The 20,003-nt window shown below is 42.6% G+C and overlaps 1 protein-coding gene across 2 annotated transcripts in view; it reads right to left on the bottom strand.

Moving 5' to 3' along the window:
• The window catches only part of fam189a2 (family with sequence similarity 189 member A2), a 40,521-nt gene extending 20,888 nt beyond the window's left edge, over positions 1-19,633 (bottom strand). The window contains exons 1-3 of one of the 2 annotated variants that reach the window (XM_008285166.1): positions 19,139-19,633; positions 6,307-6,363; positions 4,130-4,168 (exon numbers count right to left, since the gene is read on the bottom strand). In XM_008285166.1, coding sequence (XP_008283388.1) covers positions 4,130-4,168; positions 6,307-6,363; positions 19,139-19,417 — 375 coding nt within the window. In that variant the 5' untranslated portion in view covers positions 19,418-19,633. Of the gene's footprint in view, positions 1-4,129; positions 4,241-6,306; positions 6,364-19,138 lie in introns of both variants that reach the window. The other variant, XM_008285165.1, reaches the window with a different exon arrangement.
• Positions 19,634-20,003: the final 370 nt, after the last annotated feature.

The following is a 20,003-nucleotide window of genomic DNA, read 5'->3' on the forward strand; positions in this document are numbered from 1 at the left end:
CATTTAAATTAACTCTGGTTATACCATGGTCTGGGTGAATACTCGATTCTGATTGGCTGCAGGGTGTCCATTAAAAAGTGATATAGGACACCTATAAAGAAGTTCCGGTCAAATAACCTGATTGTTCTAAATTAATGCGCTGACTCAAACGGTAGTTGGTAACCGTGGCAACAGAAACTCAGAACATACGTTAAATATATTTATATTTCGCATCATCCTCTGGACACACACAAGCGGTAAGAGGTGCACTGCCCTCACGTTAAGCAATCATCTCACTTCCCTCCACTTAGGCCTAATATAACAGCTGCGGCCGACCGGTTACCTTGGCAACGCGTCACAACGAGAGACATGAAATAGTCCGCTCAGCCGCTTGTTGTGGAAAACTTACGATTTTAACGGTAAAAAACATTAACGTATTAATAATTGATTTAATATTTATTTAGTAATATCTTTCGTAAGTGACCATGGTATAAGCGGGAAGCAACCGTCCTCCGCTTCGCGTCGGACGGTTCACGCCTCCGCTTCGCGTCGGACGGTTCACGCCTCCGCGTCGTCCATTAATTTCTGATAATGGACACCTCGTCGGGCATTATCCCTTACTTAATTCTGCTGTTAATGCTGATACTGTGATGTCTTTCTTCATCTCAGGTGTGGTTCATATTCACTGTGAGGATCTTCTGAGTGAAGCTAACAGAAGGAACCCTGGAAAGATTTCCTATTTCATGTATAATTTTCCAAGCACTTGAAGAAAAAGGCCTGAAATTGCTTTACACTTAGGGGAAAGGATTTCTTTTTCTGCAGCTTATCTGTGCTGCATTCTAATTGTCGTATGTAACTGTAGTCTCACTAACTACTTTGGTCATATTCTGGGTGTTTATTCTTCCAATCTATCTATCTATCGACTGCAGTAAGAAAGTACTATCAGAACAAGATCTGTGGCACTACAGATGCTCGAAAAATATTTTCTGCTTTTAACTCACTCCTCCATCCACCTCCTCCACCACTCTCCACTCTGCTCACTGCTGACGTGTTGGCCCTCAAGTCTCTGTCTGACCAACTCACTGTTCAGCCACCAGATCATAGGGCCATATTCTCCTCGTTCTCCCCTCTGACTGAGGAGGAAATCTCCAAGCTACTGCTGGACTCTTGTCCTACTACCTGTCCACTGGACCCGATACCATCCAACCTCTTACAAACCATTTCCTCGGCACTTAACCCTGCAACAACACATATCATCAACTCCTCACTTGCTACGGGTGGGTTCCCTGCTACATTAAATCAAGCTCGAGTCACTCCAATTACTCAAAAACCTACACTCGACCCAGCCCAGGTTGAAAACTACAGACCAGTTTCACTCCTGCCCTTTCTGTCTAAAACACTTGAGCGAACTGTTTTCAACCAAGTCTCTACTTCCCTCTGTGACAACAATCCGTATGACCCATATCAGACTGGTTTTAAACAGGGTCACTCTACTGAGACTGTACTCCTATCTGTAAGAGAATCTCTGCGTTCTGCTAGGGCTGCTGGACAGTCTTCAGCTCTGTTGCTGTTTGCTCTGTCAGCTGCCTTGGACATGGCTAACCATCACATCCTCCTCTCCACACTCACTGAGCTTGGCATCTCAGGATCTGCCCTCCGCTGGTTTGTGTCCTACCTCTCAGGAAGATACTTCAGAGTATCCTGGAGGGGAGAAGTGTCTGAACCTCACAGTCTATCCACAGGGGTTCCTCAAGGGTCAGTGCTTGGTCCCTTTCTCTTGTCAATTTACACAACCTCACTTGGTGCAATATTCCACGCCCATGGTTTCTCATATTATTGCTATGCTGATGATACCCAGCTCTTCCTGTCGTTCCCCCCAGACGACCACACAGTCTCTGCCCGGATCTCATCATGCCTTGCAGATATCTTGGCATGGATGAACTAGGGCTGGTCTGAGTAGGGGCAGGGCGCAAGGTGCAGTCAGGCTCTGACGGGCCGGAGTGGGCTGTGATGCACAGGCCACATTTGAATACTGAGAAAAGTTTCTGTGTTTAGCTTAGTGGTGACGGCACCATTTCCGCGACTGCTGCGACAGCAGGGGGTATTCGGAGATCAAGTTTGATATCCTGATTCCAGCACAGCGAACGAATAGTTGGCTATTCGGGTCCAGCCCTACCTTCAACTTAACCTCTCTAAGACTGAGCTCCTTGTCATCCCAGCCAGTCCCTCTCTACAACAGAATCAACATCCAGCTTGATTCAAACCAACTCAAACCCACAAAATCTGTCAAAAACTTGGGTGTCATGATTGATGACCAACTAACCTTCAAGGTTCAAGTGGCCTCTGTTGCTCTGTCATGTCGATTCACCCTGTACAGCATCAGGAAGATCAGACCTTTCTTTTCTGAACATGCAGCACAACTCCTGGTACAGGCTCTAATAATATCACGCATCGACTACTGCAACTCCTTACTGGCAGGCCTTCCCGCATCCATGGTCAAACCTCTCCAAGATGCAGCAGTACATCTGGTTTTCAACCAGTCAAAAACAGCACATCACCCTGCTGTTCAGATCGCTTAACTGGCTTCCAGTTGCTGCCCACATCAAATTCAAAACTCTGACACTTGCTTACAAAACCACAACGAGAACAGTTCCCTCCTACCTGAACTCTGTCATTCAGGTCTACACTCCCTCCCGCTCACGACACTCAACCAACAAAACCCGCCTGATACAACCACCACAACAGGGCCTGAGGTCGATAGCTGGACTCTTCTCCTCTGTGGTTCTGCGGTGGTGGAACAAGTTACCAAACTCTGTTCAATCTGCTGACTCCCTCTCAGTCTTTAAGAAAAGGCTAAAGATCCAGCTCTTCACTGAACACCTTTGCACTAAGACTGAAAAAAATACAATAAAATAAAATCCTTTTACCCTTTTTCCTGCTATTGGCATCAACGCCCTATCACACCTGAACTTGGCACTTGTCTAAGTTGTTTTCTTCTGACTAAATCCTTGCCTGTGTTGTATCTACTCTCAGATGTACGTCACATTGGGTAAAAGCAAAATGAAATTGTAGAATTGTAGAATTCTGGCTGGAATGTGATGGTAACCCTCCTTTGTCATTATTTGATTTACTTTGTGGAAAGCACCAGTTCCACTGTCAGTGAAACAGCCCCAGAGCATAATACTACCACTGCCATGCTTAACAGTATTTTGGGTGTTCTAGGGATTAAAGGCCTCACCTTCTCCTCCTCCAGTGGACTGAGGTTTGCTGCTAATGACATGGACAAAGAAAAGGCTTTCTGTAGGAAATGTCTGTGGTCAGATAAAACATTGAGCAATTTGGCCACAATGACCAGAAATATGTTTGGAGCAGAGAAGGTAAGGTCCTTAACACTAAGACCACCATGCCTGTTTTGGTGCCAGTGGAATGGGTGCTTTACACAAAGTAAACAGAATAATGAAGGAGGAATATATCCACATTCTTCAGAAAAACCTAAAGTAGTCAGCCAGAACCCCATCAAGAACCTGTGGAAGAAACAGGTCTGTGTCAGAAAGCCAACAAATAATGTTTAACTTAACAAATTCCATCAAAAGAAGTAGTCCAAGATAAAACCAGAAGCATGTAGATGACTACAAAAGTGCCTAGTTGAGATGAAAATGGCCAAAGGATGTTTAATCAAATATTATATCTGTGTGGATATTTTTGACCCAGACTGCCACACAAATCGTCTTTCCATGTGTACAAAAACTTTTAATCACAACTGTAGCTAGTCTTGGTTGAATTGCCTTTTCCTGTGGTACTACTGTAAGGAACTTTGGAGTTATTTTTGATCAGGATATGTTCTTCAACTTACATATAAAACAAATCTGTAGAACTGCCTTATTTTGCCTGCACAATGTTTTTGCTAACCTGGGCTACAGCAATTTTTTTTGTCAGAATTTCCAAAAACCTCTCTGAAAAGCCTTTAGTTGATCCAAAATGGGACCAACTGGATTTTAGTTGAAAATAATAAGAGTTCAAGATGTCACCTTCTGCTGACATTCCACAGGATGAACAGAGGAAATAAATAAGACCATAAATTAAAAAGAAAACAAAAATCTGTAAATGTCAAGTGCAAAACAAGGCTGACATAGAAAGGTAAAAGCCTCACCAGTTGGCAGCTGGTTGTACTGGAAACCAGCTGGGCTCCCTGGCAGCACATGATGAATCCAGCCAGATTAAGGAACACACACACCACAGACAGCAGGATAAACACATTGACCTAGAGGGGTGCGAAGGATTGAAATGGAGCACAGGCCATACGCAAACACAGAAAGATATGAGATGACATATTAGATTAAAGCCTTGGTCACAACCAGCTGTACGCGCTCCTACGGCTGTGGCTCAGGTGGTTGAGCGGGTTGCCCTCTACTCGCAAGGTTGGTACTTCGGTCGCACGTCCCTCCACAGTCGAAGTGTCCTTGGGCAAGACACTGAACCTGAAGTTTCTCCCAATGGCAGGCTTGCACCATGCATGGCAGCTCCTTCGCCATTGGTGTATGAATATGATCTACTCTCAGATGTACGTCACTTTAGGTAAAAGCGTCTGCTAAATTAAATTGTAAATTGAAAATTGTAAATTGTTTGCATCCAAAATAGGTGCAAGATAGTACGTGCCACGCAAGTCCGTCTTGCGAACAAAATGAACAAAATCGAATGCACGGTGGGCGTGCGTCACCCCACGCCAGGAGTATAAAAGGTATGCTCACGGCACACGCTCGTGTTTCGGACTTACGATCCCAAAAGTGATGCATCCGGTTGTGACCAAGGCTTACAGTCCAACTCTAAATACAGTGCCTTATAAAACTACCGCATGGGGGTGAACTAGGATCAAGGTTCACCCTGCAGGGCAATGACCCTAAAATTGTTAAAATTCCAGTAAAGTGATTTAAAGGGAAACTTTCAAATGTCTTGGGAATGGCCTAGTCAAAGCTCAGGCTTTAACAGGACTGAGAATCTGTGGCATGATTTCACAATTATGTACACCAGCACAACTAACTAAATGATCTGAAACAGTTTTACCATGAACAATAAGAAAGAAATCCAAGTGACTTGATGGGCTGCACGAATAAGGAATCTTGAAGTGATACTTTCAATAAAAGGAGGGTCAAAGAAATGACGATACCCCTTGGTACCATTTATTTAGTGGTTGTTGAGATAGTGGGGTACTTGGAAGGAATTTCTGTTTTCTTACACTTTTCTACCTGTCTACTATTTTTCTTGGTCTGATTTGTCCAATACTGACTGGTTTCCTGCCTTGTTCTCAACATATTACTCTGGATCTTGTGCTGCCTGCTACCAACCCAGTCTCACGGCAACTCATGGAATAGTCACGAAACTTAATCTATTGATTCATGTCCAGGGACACAAATTGCCCAATTTTTTCATGTCCCCCACCATGAATTTCAAACCAATACATTTCAATTGGAATTATCTTTCGTGTCTGGGCCACGTTTTTTCCCCTATCAGACAGCACATATACTGTGATGTTTTTGTTGTTCTTCTCTTCCAACAGTCAGGCATTAACCAATTTTACTGTTATGACCTGTCCACACTAATAACTATAGAGATCACTATAAAGATGTGTGCGCCCACACTGACCAACGTTAACATTCTGTAAACACCGGCGCTGAGCAGGCACCATGTGCTCCAGCTGCGTATAAGTTCCGTATCCATTCATATAAAAGGCAAAAAATATCCAGGCATTTTTTGGATGAAGTGAACACACGTTGAGAATCTTCATGGTTACATTCTGAAATGTTTGGCAAAGTTTTAATTTTTTACCCCTCTGGACCCAGCCCTGTGTAAGGTGGAGTTTTCCAGGAGATGTGTGAAGGTCAATTGGAAAAAATGAAATTAAAATGATTTTGTTTTATTATTACTGTATATTGTTATCCCATTTGATTGTCAGCCTCTGTGTGTTTAGCTTCATGTCTTCAGTATTTGTTGCTTCCCTTCTGTTAGTTTTGTCTGGGTTTTTCTGTGTTCTGACTCCTCAGTTTACTTGGTCTTGAGATTACTTTGTTAGTTGCTCACTCTCCCTTGTTCACTCCCCCAGGTTATTTGGTTATTTGTCCTTGATCCCTGCATTTAGTTATTCACTGTGTATTTGCACTTTGATTTCACTTTGTAAGTCACCTTTGTAAATAAGCACCTCCTCCACATAATCTATGCACACAATGTGCACCTGGGTTCTCCGTAAACCCCTGTGACAGTTGGCTCTTCATGAAACATTGCACTGCACTGCAACTACAGCTTTACAAAAGCAATCACCACCATATCTCTTACCAGTAGAAGCATGGGTCTCCTCCATGTTGTGAGGCCTACGATGCCGGACAGAATGACCTGGTGGGACATCAATAAAAATAATGTTCATGTGGTTTAACATTCTGTTAAAAAAATACAATAGGCGATTATACAAAGCATGATGCACATATCTACAAAATGCATTAATAAAACTTTGAGCAGTCTAGTTTTAAAAAGGCCATAAGTACATTAGCACAATATCGTTTGACAATTGTATAACTTTGAGTCAATCTTAGTTGTGTTTTCTCTCCACCATTCTTTACATTGTATATGAAGTAAAAAAAAAAAAAGTCCTTGACCCATGTGAAATCCAAAAGTCCAGAATGCAGTGGTACAGTATGCTGACTAATAACTATGATCCACATATTGCACGGCGACTGCACACCAACCTCGGATCCCTTCACCTGCCTCCCAGTGCCCCACGCTCCCCGGTTTCCCTGAAATAAACCTATTTACCCTTTACCCTGCTCTCTGTTCGTTTTGGGTCTGGCACACACACCTTTTAAAGGTCATAACAAGGCCATAACAAACACTCCTTTGTCAAAACATTGTATGGAAAAATAGTTTTGTGTTTACTCTCATACTATAAGTCCTCACTCTTGTATTTCTCTGACAAGATGTGAGACAAATTATGCCTTTCTTCCTATAACAACAGATTAGAGTTTATCAACAAGCAAAGAGCTTCATGTTTCATTTTTTTTAGGTCAAGGATGTTATTTCACTCATGTCTTGGGGCTACTGGGTTATGTTACTATGAGGTCTATGAGAATGTGGGAAAATGTGTATAGGTGTTGGTTAGGTAGTTGACCAGAGAGAAAAAGAGAGAGAGATCTTTCACTGTGGAGAGGTACAATAAATTAAAAAAGCCAGTCCCTATTGGTCATTAGTCAACAGGGGGTGGTGTAAGTATATGTAAGACATTCACTTCACTCTAAAACTCAGAGGCTACATTCATCTTTTACAGGCTCTCTACTCTCTTGTCTATGAGTTTTGGACTTGTTTCTCACTGCTCATCTTTTCTCTCTCTGCCATTGCCTCATCCTCTTCAGCCTGGTTCTATTTATTTATTTATTTTTTTTTAATTTAACCTTTATTTAACCAGATGAGTCCCATATCTCTTTTACAAAGGAGCCCTGGCCAAGAGGGCAGCAACAAGGGTTACAACAATACAACACAAAAAATATAATAAATATATATATATAAACACAACAAAGTATAAAAACATGAAATACATACAGCACACAGCAACTCAGTTACAGCAGCTACGGACTTCTGTTTTTACAGACTAACAAACATTTCTGATCATTTGATTTGAGATTTCTTCCTGTTAAAAGGTAGTTTTTGTTTTCTTTCCTTCAACTGTCACCAAGTATTAGGAATAGATCAAACATCAGACTGACCGATGATTGCTCCCAATATTGGCATTTTATGATTATCAGTATTGTCATTATGAGCAGCCAATTATCAATAAATTAAATGTGCTACTTTCTTTCTGATGCAGTCTTTCTCTGTCTGAACTGTCTGTGGTCTAAGCAATATCCTTTCCACAGCTTTATCTGATTGGTTATGCATTTATGGACATTTGTAGAGAGCAGCTGTTTCAAGGGTGAGTTAGTAGATATTGTTGACGTTGTAATAAACACCATGGTCCTTCACAAGCATGCCCAGTTTCCCTGTAACACTGAAAATGCCTAAATGTTTCACTTGTTGGTGTCAGTGCAGCTGGAATGTATTTTGCTGAAAATGCCAGACTGAGGACATTACGATGAAGCTAGCTGTCAGGCCTGTGACTAACGCTATCATGAGCTTCAATTAATTATAATCATATAATAGTTACCTGCTTTTACAGTGGCTAAGGCTAATTGCTACCAGCTAAGGTAAGGCTAATTCATGTCCGGTTGTTTTCCTGGCACATTCAGTGTCGACATGCTTGCAGACACTCCGTACGGTCACAAAATTTGGCCTGCACACAAACAGTCTACATGGACTAAATTCATGTCATGTGTCCCCCTGAGGACACGGAAAACATGAATTGGAAAACAGTAACTAATGCTTTAACATACAGGCCTTAATGTGCAAAAAAGGAGAGAGATGAGAGTAGAGGAGAAGAACCTAAAGGGGAGCACAGGCTGATAATGGTGAGTATCCATGAACAATTTTAAAATGATTAGGGTGTAGGAAATTGAAAGCAACAATCTCATCATTGTTTCTATTTGTAGGTGAAGACTGACTTGAGAAACAGGCTGCAGGGGATCAGCTTCCATCCTGCATGCTGCTGAGCATCAGAGGTCACCTCTTGGAGAATTTCCCTACAACAGAGCCTGAGAGCTCTTCTAGAAAAAACCCAGAAAAATTCATTATTCTGAGCCTAGGTGCAAACTTTGCCACGGATTCTACAGCCCCACAAAGAAACTGTTATTTATTGTTTTTTATTTTTATTTATTTAATTTTATTGTTTCATTTATTTATTTTTATATCCAGCCTTTAAAAAGCCATTTTCAACAGGCCATTCAATAAAATGTTGTAAAAGTAAAATATGCAGTCAAATGTCATTTGTTTACGTCGCCACCTCTCCCCGGAGAGCCTGCCCCCGCTGGAAACACTGATACAAGGTGGAATGATGCTTTCATGTTCTTCATACCAAATTCTGACTATCTGAATGTGGCAGATAAACTTGTTAAAAATGATAAGCCATCAATCGATCACTTTTCTATGCTCTGAAATGTGTTCAAATTTAGCCTTTGTATGTGTCAAAACCGGGCTGCAAGGTGGTGCAGTTGGTAGCACTGTTGCCTCGCAGCAAGAAGGTTGCCGGTTCGCGTCCCGGTGGGGGCACCGGAATCTTTCTGCATGTTCTCCCCGTGCAGCGTGGGTTCTCTCCGGGTTCTCCGGCTTCCTCCCACACAGTCCAAAAACATGTTGAAGTTAATTGGTGATTGTAAATTGTCCGTAGGTGTGAATGTCAGTGTTCTTGGTTGTCTGTCTCTAAGTGTGGCCCTGCGATAGACTGGCGACCTGTCCAGGGTGTCTCCTGCCTTCGCCCTAAGTCAGCTGGGATAGGCTCCAGCCCCCCCACGACCCTAGTGAGGATTAAGCGGTGTATAGATAATGGATGGATGTGTCAAAACCCCTCAGCCCATGCCTGTCTCCCTCTCCCTCTTTTCTCCCTCCTCTCTACCTCTCTCTCTCCTCCTTGCTCACCCTCTCAATCACTAACTGATTACAGCTATTGGAGACAGCTGTGGCCATCAGCTCACCTCAGCCCAATCACCACAGCTCTCATAAAACCTGTTCATTCCACCACACCCTGCCAGACCAGAGACCTTCATCCCTCTTGTTTCTGCTGGTCCCTGCTCTGCCTCCTGCCTCTTCTGAGCCGCTGCCACCTGGAACCCCCTGCATCAGCAACACACTCTCCACCTGGATCCTCCCCCAGCCAGTCTTCTCCTGCCTCTGATCCCCAGCCTGTTTCCTGGCTGCGTTCCCCGAGCCAGCCTGTGTCTGCCCCCAGCCTTGTTCCATCTTTTCCCCAACACTCACCAGATCCAAGATTCCCCAAGCCTGTCTGCCCCCCTTCAGTTTTGTCCCTTGTCCTGTGAGTATCTCCGTTTTGTTGGTTTAGTTAGTTCATCCACATTAGTTTCCCCTTGTTTTTCCTTCCTAGTCTTGCCCCTTTCCTGAATTTAGTCTAGTTTACACTGTTCTGTGCCCCCCCAAAGCTCTTGACTTCTACTATCATGTAGGCTGTGGTGTGATGTTTTCACCAGCAGGGGGCATCACAAAATGTGGTGACATTTAATTTCTCTCTCACACACACACATATATATATATCAATTTTAGTTGTAAATTCAGTCCAAATTTGGGTGTTCATCAATTTCACCCTCCATTTAGGAGAAACGGCTATTTTGAAGAACTACAACTTCCGGTAGCTTTACAATACTGGACACGCCATGAAATATGTAGTTCTTCTTGGGGTTTACAAACTAGGGTTGTTTTTGTATTATTAAACTAAAATAAATGGAATGAAGTACTGACACGTGTGCTACTGTTAAAGTATGATATGTTGTTATAATTACCAGGCCAGGATATGTGTAACAATCACTGAAATGTTGCAGACAGTTGTAGATCGATGGACGGACTGTAAATCCAGCTCTTTGGGGTCGCATGAAACAATAAGGTGGTTAAAGAAAGTTCCAAAAGATAAGAATAAAAAAGGGTTAGAGAGACTTGTAGACTGGACAACAGAAATGCAGGAGAAAGGAATGTTTGGAGATTGTGCCACTCCTCTACCAGCACAGACAGATTTCACCGTGTCTGAGGCAGGCAGAGGGGAGTGTGAGGGAAGATAAGAGGGAATGCAGAGAAAGGTAGAGAGGTTTCTTAGTGGATTGAGAATGTTTTTTGGTTGCGAGAAGATAGACTGAGCAACTGGATCCATAAGACACACTGTGACTCAAGACCCTACAGAGAGAACATTGACTGAGGTTTGGTATGACTTAGGAACCTCACTGACTGACAATGATCACAACTCTGGAAATGAAACCCTACCAGAAATTAGAAAGAACTCAACTGATGAAGTCCTCCAAAAAAAGTCCACTATGGAGATTAGGTTGTAGTAAAGATAATTAAAGCCTCAGCTTCAGAAGTAACCTCATGGCAGTCCCCCACTTATCATGACTCTATTCCCACAGGTGTAAAAGTAGCACATTTGACTTATATCAGAAATCCCCGACCTACATAGATGTAATTGGAGTCCACAGAGGTGCACCTGATGAATATAAACTGGTTGATCAAGTCATTGCAGGGTTTGAGACATCCCTGTTTTGGTGGGGGAGCATAAACAAAAATGTGGACAGAATTATTGACATTCATTCCAATGTTCAAAGGCTTAATAATATGACTAGAGATGCCATTGCTGGAATATATGAACAACTGGCTGATACTTCCCTGATGACTTATCAAAGCAGAATGGCCTTGATTTCCTGCTAGCTGAAAGACGAGGTGTGTGTGCTACATTTTCCCAAGACTGCTGTGTGTTCATCCCAAACAACACGGCCCCAGATGGCTCCTTAACTCGAGCTCTTCCAGGTCTTAAAACCATGTCTGAAAAGTTAGCCGAACATTCAGGGATTGATAGTCCCCTCTCTGATTGGCTAAGCAGAACCTTTGGAAAGTGGAAAACATTAACTGTGTCTGACTTTATTTCTTGTCGCAGTAACTGTGTTCACCTTATGTGGATGTTGCTGCACACCGTGTATCAGGTACCTCTGTCTCGAGTGTATTACCACAGCCACTAATGATAAATTCCCCACACCTCCTCCTTATCAATTATCCCAATATGCAGTTGAAATTGTTCCACTGGTCTCCCTCTCTGAGCCTGGAGAGGATGAGACTGAAGCTCACAAAGATGTTGACGATGACGAAGACTGTTGTTTGTACTCCAGGGGCCTCATTTATCATCAGTGTATACGCACAGATATGTGCGTAGAGCGTGCGTACGAACATTCCTACACAAAGTATGGAATTTATCAACTTGTACTTATACTTAGGAATGTGCGTAAATATAAGCACACCTCTGACCATGGGTACGCACATAATCTAGAGGTAGAATAGTGAAACTACAAATAGAAAGCATTCAGGGATTTTGCCGCTTTGGCAAACGCAATCATTTATTAAGACGACAGCAACACACGCTAGCATCATTAAAATGTAGCGTGTCTCAGTCGGTCGGCTTAAAAATGGTTACAGTTAATCCCAAAATATCTGATTTTTTGCCTACCTAGCCCAGGTTTTAGCTCTGTGGGTTAAAGCATCAGACTAGGCCTATATACTGTTTGGTAACAAATAATAAATACATAGCGTGAATAAATAAATAAATTTGTAACATTGAAACAGTTAAATGGATTCATTCATTTAGTATGCATGTGCTGTGCTGTGGTAGCCTACATTTTGTGATAACTAATTTAGCCTCATTTTCTGTTTTGGTTTTGCCATTTTAGAGATTCAAAGCAAAGACGAATGGATGACTTTGTCCTGCGGAGAGGCATCTGCACCCCTCAAATGGCCAGAGTCCTCACTGACCGCGTTCTTAACATGCTGGTGTACGATATGAGGTCAATGTCAATAGTGGAAGGTAAGGGCTTCAAGAAAATGGTCATGATGTTCAATCCAGACTATGTTTTGCCTTCACGAACGCATTTTACCAAGGTCATGGAGGAAAAGTTTGAGAGAAGTGTTGGTCTTATAAAAGATGCTCTAAAGTCAACAAATGGCAAGATTACCCTGACAGCTGATGCCTGGACCTTTTCTCTCATGACCGGTGCTTAAAAAATCAAGCACATGGGCACCGCTATAGCTCACCTGGTTGAGCTGGTGTCCGATGTGTAGGGCTACAGTCCTGATGTGGAGGTCATGAGTTCGAATCCCGCTCATGGCCCTTTCCCACACGTCCTCCCCCCATTCTTCTCCCCTACTTTCCTGTCTCTCTCTCACTGCACTATCAATAAAGGCACAAAGGCCAAAAAAGATAACTTAAAAAAAAAAAAATGACGCCCATTTGAAGTTGACCATGTTTGAAGGCAAGTTTACAGTTCCCTATGCTGGTGTGTCCTTTTGTATGGTCTTAACAGGCTCTTGCACTTTATTTTGTACAAGAATTTATTTAATTTATTTTTTTTTCATTTTGAGCCAAATTCTGTATTGTTTGGATATGACAATACAGCAGAGTTTGAATGTGTTAAAATAAGAGTAAGCTGTTCAGCTTAAATTTCATATTCAACTAGTCATTTTTTAAATTTACTTAAGGACATTATTTTGTGACTGAGTGGAAATCAGGATGACATTCATGGGATGCAAATTTAGAGAGTGGGGTAAAACTTGCACTGGAGCCTGTCAAAAGAGCTGCGTCAACAGGAAGCACAGATGGTGGGCGTGACAGAAATAATCGTGACTGATCGAGAAAATAATGGAAAGATTAGTCGACTACTAAAACAATCGTTAGTTGCAGCCCTACAAGGGGGTCATATTAACTTCTTCAAGCACATGACTATGTGATGCCATCAGAGAGCGAAGATGCACTACAAGAAGACTAGTGCCCAACATGAGGACACATCCTCCTCAGAGGATAACGGCATCACCACTGATGATGAGGAGAACCAGCCAGTGCCTGATTCCTCCTCCTCAGTAGGTGAGGACAATACAGACACAGCAGTGGAGGCCAGGCAGGTAATGGCAGAGACAGAGGAGCTTGCAGCTGAATGGATGTCTCATAATGGGAAAATGATGTGGTTTCCCACTGCTAAAGAGACCCTGCACTACAATCCGGTACCTACTGCTATCACCCCAGGGCCCACCTTGTATGCAGTTGCCCGCATCAGCAGCCTGCGATCTGCCTTTGAGCTGTTTATAACAGAAGAGGTGATTCAGCTGGTTTGTACCCATACAAACCTACATGGGAGTAGGAGGTATGAGGATTGGAGGGATGTGGATGAAGTGGAGATGAGGGCCTACATCAGGATTCTGATTCTGACTGGCGTGTACCGTTCAAGACATGAAGCAACACGTGCCATGTGGAATGACAAGACGGGACGGGCCATATTTCATGCTACGATGCCCCCCTAAATCAAATTTAAAGGTTTAAAATTCTGAAGTTGAATGAAATATCAGATTTCATGGTCAAGACTGATTGGAATTTTAAAAAACTGAACTGTAAAAAGTAGAAAATAATGTTAATATGTGGTATTTTTTATAGCATTTGTGGAAAAACAGGAGGTGGCCATTTTTGGCCACAAACATGCTGAGTGGGAGTTTTTCTTCTCTTTTTTGTTACTGCACAAAAAAGTAATGACGCATAAAAATCATTGATACTGCTAATTATTGACATGCATTTAGTTGCAATGACGGTTAAAAAGTTAATTGGGTAGCATGTATTATTTGGTTATAAAAATAAAGTGATTTTATGCTTTTTCTCAGTTTATAAATCATTAGCATGATGGGATCTAAACAGCATTTAAAGGGTTAAAATTCTGAATTTAAAGGACATATTGGTTTTCACAGTCAGAACCTATGCAAATTTAAGAAATCAAGTGGTGAAAGTGGAAAAATCGGTTTATATTCATTTTAAAGCATTTTGGGAATGTAAACAGGAGGAGGCCATTTTTGGCCACGAACATGCTGAGTGGGAGTTTGATCTACTTTGCTCTCTCTGCTCAAAAATAATAACGCATAATAATCAGTGTTGCTGTTAATCAGTTACATATCTCAGACTGTTCTTTTAATATAACAAGAAAAACCAGTGGCACAGAGAATATAGACAATGGTGTTAGAATTAAGTATGTTTCAAGCTATTATGTATTCTGAATCTGTATTTTGCACTGACCCTATGATTCTGTTTAGTATTTTCCTACTGAGAACAGCATATGTCCTTGAAGATAATATGGCCGGTGAGAACTGGTTCACACACTTGGAGACAGCAGAAACTCCTCTATTTTATCAGATACGATTGTTACTTTAGCTACACACCGTACCAACAACATCCATACACGTTGCTTACCAAATGTCAAGGACGTGGACAGAGCACAGAAGGATGCCTGTCCACGCCATTAGTAACTGGCCAATTAAATCTTATCTATGTTCGGGGCAGGCCCAGCCCAAGAAGATATCTGTAACCTGGAACCGAAAACACTCAGTTCAGCTGGACATGAGATTCCTCTCTGTCCCTCTGAATTCCAGCGCTGTAAAACTTTACCTGTGACCTAAAATAAATTCTACATCTGAGAACTGAAGATTTCTCCGGCTTGTTCTTGGGCTTCCAACTAAAGAATCGGGTCCAACAATGGTCATTTTTGAGGTTGTTTGACAAGCGCATCGCGCAAACTGGCATTTGAAGGGTTAAATTTTTTTTTAAAAGAATGAATATTTTATATGAATGATAAGAACTGTTGTTAGTTTAAAAAAAACTTTATGTAGCAAAAGTAGCAAAAAAACATAAAAAACCTCAAAATGTACAGACTTGGTATGGACGTGGCCAAAAGTGGCCACCAACAAACTGAATGAAAGCCAAAATCCAACAAAGCCAGAGGGTTAAGTTTTGTGACTATTTTACGAACTGCCTGGGTTGATTTATAATAAACATCTAGGCACTATCTTGTCATCAGCTTTTCCATTCGCTGTGAAAAAGTGTTTAAAGCACTCTGCTAAGAACTCAGTTGTTTCACACTTGAGGTCCATAAAGCCAGTAACTCCAGCATTTTGAAGTTCCTGGTTGTTTGAAGTTTCGTTCTATGCTGATACCTGCAGCACACTGCTATTATAACACTGCTACCAAAACAATATTACTCAGACCAAAACATACAACACATACCACATCAGGCCACATGTAGATTTTTTTAGGTCATAAATACAATTAAAGTTTCACAGATCTAAGAGTGGGTTTCGAACAATGTTATGGGTAGATTCAACTGAGAATCCCCATTTTTGAATTGTACAGTGTAGCTTAATTTGTCCCTTAACAATGTATTCTGAGGCTAACTTCGTCATCATAGCACACTGACAGTGTCATGTCAAATAAGTGACAAAGAGACAACACTGACTGGCTAATTTCATTGATAAGCTAGGCCTGTGCATAATACAGATCTGACAGGTCCGTAATGGAAGTCCCTGTCTTGTATTTCTTTCTTTTGGATTTGACTAATGCTTTCAGTTTATCTATGCAGTTTGGGAGGGACAGGTCTGAAGAGAGGCATCAGGAAGGCCAAGGAGGACTTCAGGAGGAGGATCGACGACCACCTGGACAGCAACAATAGCAGGCAGGCTTAGATGGTGGTTCAGCACCTCACCAACTACAAACCCGGCATCAGAGCTGCTGAGGGCGATGCTGAGCTGGGAGAAGAACTCAACCTCTTGTTCGCCCACTTCGAGACTGAACCAGGAGCAGCCACGGCACCACCAGCGGCCGGGAGCAGCCCCACCCTCACAGTGGGGGTGCATGAGGTGAGGCGCTCTGAGGGGGATCAACCCATGGAAAGCAACGGGCCCTAACGGCATCTCAGGACGGGTACTGAAAGACTGTGCAGACCAGCTCGCTGGGATCTTCACTAAGATTTTCAACCTGTCGCTGACAAAGTCTGCAGTCCCATCCTGCCTGAAGACCTCCACTGTCATCCCCCTACCCAAGAAATCCCCCACAACCAGCCCCAAAGACTACTGGCCAGTGGCACTCACACCAGTGGTGATGAAGTGTTTCGAAAAACTGGTTAGGAGTCACATCATGACCTTTGTAACCCCTAGCTCGGACCCATACCAGTTTGCCTACATGGAAAACAGGTCAACAGAGGACGCCGTGAACACAGCGCTACACATAGCGCTGATCCACCTGGAGACATAAGGAAACTATGCCCGCCTTCTCTTTGTGGGTTATAGTTTAGCTTTTAACACAATCCTTCCCCACGGTCTCGTGAGGAAACTGCTGAACCTCGGACTACCTCATTCCACATGTCTCTGGATTAAGGACTTTTTGTCAGAACGCCTACAGAGGGTCAAGATTGGCCCCCACACCTCTGCACCCCTCACACTCAGCACCGGTTCCCCTCAAGGCTGCGTACTCAGCCCACGGCTTTTCACCCTCTACACCTCAGACTGCACCCCCATCCACACCAGCAACACCTTCATTAAGTATGCTGACGACACCACAGTGGTAGGTTGCATCATAGGAGGTGATGAGTCCGCTTACCGGCATGAGGTGCAACAGCTGACTGTGTGGTGTAGAGACAATAACCTGCTCCTGAACACATCCAAGACAAAGAAGTTAATTATAGACTTCAGTAGGAACAAAACAGACTTTCAGCCCATTCTCATTGGTGGGGCCTGTGTGGAAAGGGTCAGTGACTTCCGCCTCCTGGGAGTTCACATTGAGGAGAAACTGACCTGGAATAAGAACACCACACAACTGGTAAAGAAGGCACAAAAAAGTTCCTGAGAATCCTCAGGAAGAACAACATCAGCCAGAGACTGCTTGTGTCTTTTTACCGCTCCACCATGGAGAGCATCCTCACCTACTGCCTCTGTACGTGGTTTGCCAGCTGCACAAACAAGAAAGCACTCCAGAGGGTCATCAAAATGTCTGAGAAGGTCACTGGGTGCCCTCTACCCACACTGGAGGACCTTCATGGCTCTTACTGCCTCAGGAGAGCCAACACCATCCTGAAGGACTCCTACCACCCAGGACATTTCCTGTTTGAGCTACTGCTGTCGGACAGATGGTACAGGGCCATCAAAACCAGGACTAACAGACTAAAAAAGAGCTTATTTCCAACTGCTGTCAGAGCCATAAATGCCTCCCTGTCGCAATAAGTGCAAAATACTGTAAACATACAACTCCACTACCTCTGTCCAATATCCACTCTGTGCAATACACACTGTGCTCATTATTTAATTTCATCTTTTTATATAGTTCTTTTCTTATTTTTTACAGTATATATATATTTCTTTTATATTGTATATAGTGTTTTACAAAGTCGTTATTGATTTACAAAGTTTTTGTATTTTAGTTTTTTGCACTGAAAGGACTGCACCTTACTTTTCGTTGTACTCGTTACAATGACAACAAAACAAATCTGAATCTGAACATTTTATTAAATCAGGATCAGATCCAACAGGATGTGAATGTTTTTGCACAGACTAAAGCCTCCAGTGTAGTAAAGTATTTGGAAACAGTCCGACTTTCCTACAGCTTTTTGTGTATGGCCCCTGCTACAACTGCCAGCTCTCGTCTGTTTTGCAGGCGAGGCGCAGTTCACCTCAGATGAGCCCAACAGCAATAATGGAAACCAGACATGTACAGTGTTTTTCTCTGTCATCATTCTGTTTAACAGCTTCACAATAAAAAAAACAAGGTCAGCGTCCTCATGAAGGGTAAACTGGGGTGAAACGCCCCCATTAAGAACACTGTTTTGTCTTCTTAAGTACACATCGTTTGAAAATCAATACATTGTAATGTGTACACAAGAAGTAGGCTAAAGTAAGCACATTTTAAAGGTAATTAAATCATGACAGACTAAACTATACTGTTATTAATTGTTAAATTAAAATATGATAAAACAATGAAAAGGGGAATTTTCCCACCCTGACCTGGGTCAATCTTACCTCATTCTGATCAATAGAAACTTGGTACTTATCCATAAGATATATTTTCTGATGTTGCTTTTACTTTAGCTGGGATGTAGACAGTAGTTAACACATACAGAAACTACTTTTGACTGTTGTTGTTACGTTTCTACTAATTTTACCAATTCATTTGAAATCAATGGGCCCAGGAAAAAAATGTTAATTAGGGAGATTTTAACTTTACTTCACTTTCTTACCACTGATAAGTCAATTACTAACATATACTATTCAGCTTTTTATACATTACAAAAAAAGTACTTGTCATTTAAAGTCAAGGATGACCCTCCATAGGATTGTCATGTCAACAATAAAAACGTGTGTCTGTTGTTATTAGAAAATTACACAAACTTGTTAGATCAAAACATTGCATCAACATAGCAATTATTTAAGAGCTATTTAAAGATTAGCAGATGCCAAAATGAACATTCACCATGTCTAGTGGTCATGAAGGGAATTTAAATTGAGGGGGTCTTTGGCCTGGTGTCTGACCCTGGTTCACCTTACAGCTAGTTCAGAGGACTCCACTGGCATCTGTCCGGCAGTGTGATGTGTGGTTCAAGTCTCTGAGAGTGTATTTTACTACAATATATGTCGATGCAGGACTGTCATGAAGCATAAACATGTTCAATGGTGGCATTAAAGCACCACTTACCGAAGAGCCTGCCCAGAACGGACTGGAGTTTCGGATTGGAGGCGAGCTGCTGAGCGACAAAGCTCCAAAAGACAGCGCCACCATGGAGCCGCCGAGCAGCAGCTGCAGCAAGCCCAGCGAGAGCAGCGGCCGCCCGGGCAGCAGCAGCCCGGAGCCTCTGCCACTGATCCGCGACGAGCCGGACAAACCACGGACTCGGTTTCTGTTAGACGACTCTGTGAGCTGCGAAACCCCGGTGAACGGACAGCAGGAGCCGGGCAGCACCACCGGGAGCGACATCTGAGGCTCGACAAGACAAGACGAAACACGAAGAATTCCTTGGAGCTCGAATCTCTCATGAAAAGCGTTGTTTTCCCAGAGTGAAGGGTGGATCCGTGCTGAGTTCACTGCTCGGTAGTCCTGCCATGATGCAGCTCAGTTTTAAATAACATCGTGGCTGTACAGCAGAGCTTGGGTTGCCTTTCTCATATTTAGTCAGCGTTGTTGGGAGAAGTCATGATGGGGGAGGGGCAGAGACAGCGGGCCATGTGGGAACTGTAAACAGGACAGGCTGTCTGCTGCAAAACTTGGAATCCCACTTTACCGTGAAGACTTAAGGCCCTAAACAGAAAACCATGTCATATAAATGTCACATAATTCTAAATCTAATGATTCTCATGGAGCCATGATGCAGATACTCAGACTGACTCATCCAATAGATCTAAAACTGAGAAAGTTAGTGTTTGCAGCTCCTTTTATAACCATGTTCATACAGTTAAGCTGACAGGTGTTTTCACTTTTGTTTCACCAAGATTTTACTGTGGGGCCTCTATTTTTTTCAATATGTTCTTTTTAGAGTATCTATCTTTGATTGTTCATACAGAAA

This window comes from Stegastes partitus, unplaced genomic scaffold (assembly GCF_000690725.1).
Source record: "Stegastes partitus isolate 25-593 unplaced genomic scaffold, Stegastes_partitus-1.0.2 Scaffold389, whole genome shotgun sequence".
Classification (NCBI taxonomy): Eukaryota; Metazoa; Chordata; class Actinopteri; family Pomacentridae; genus Stegastes; species Stegastes partitus.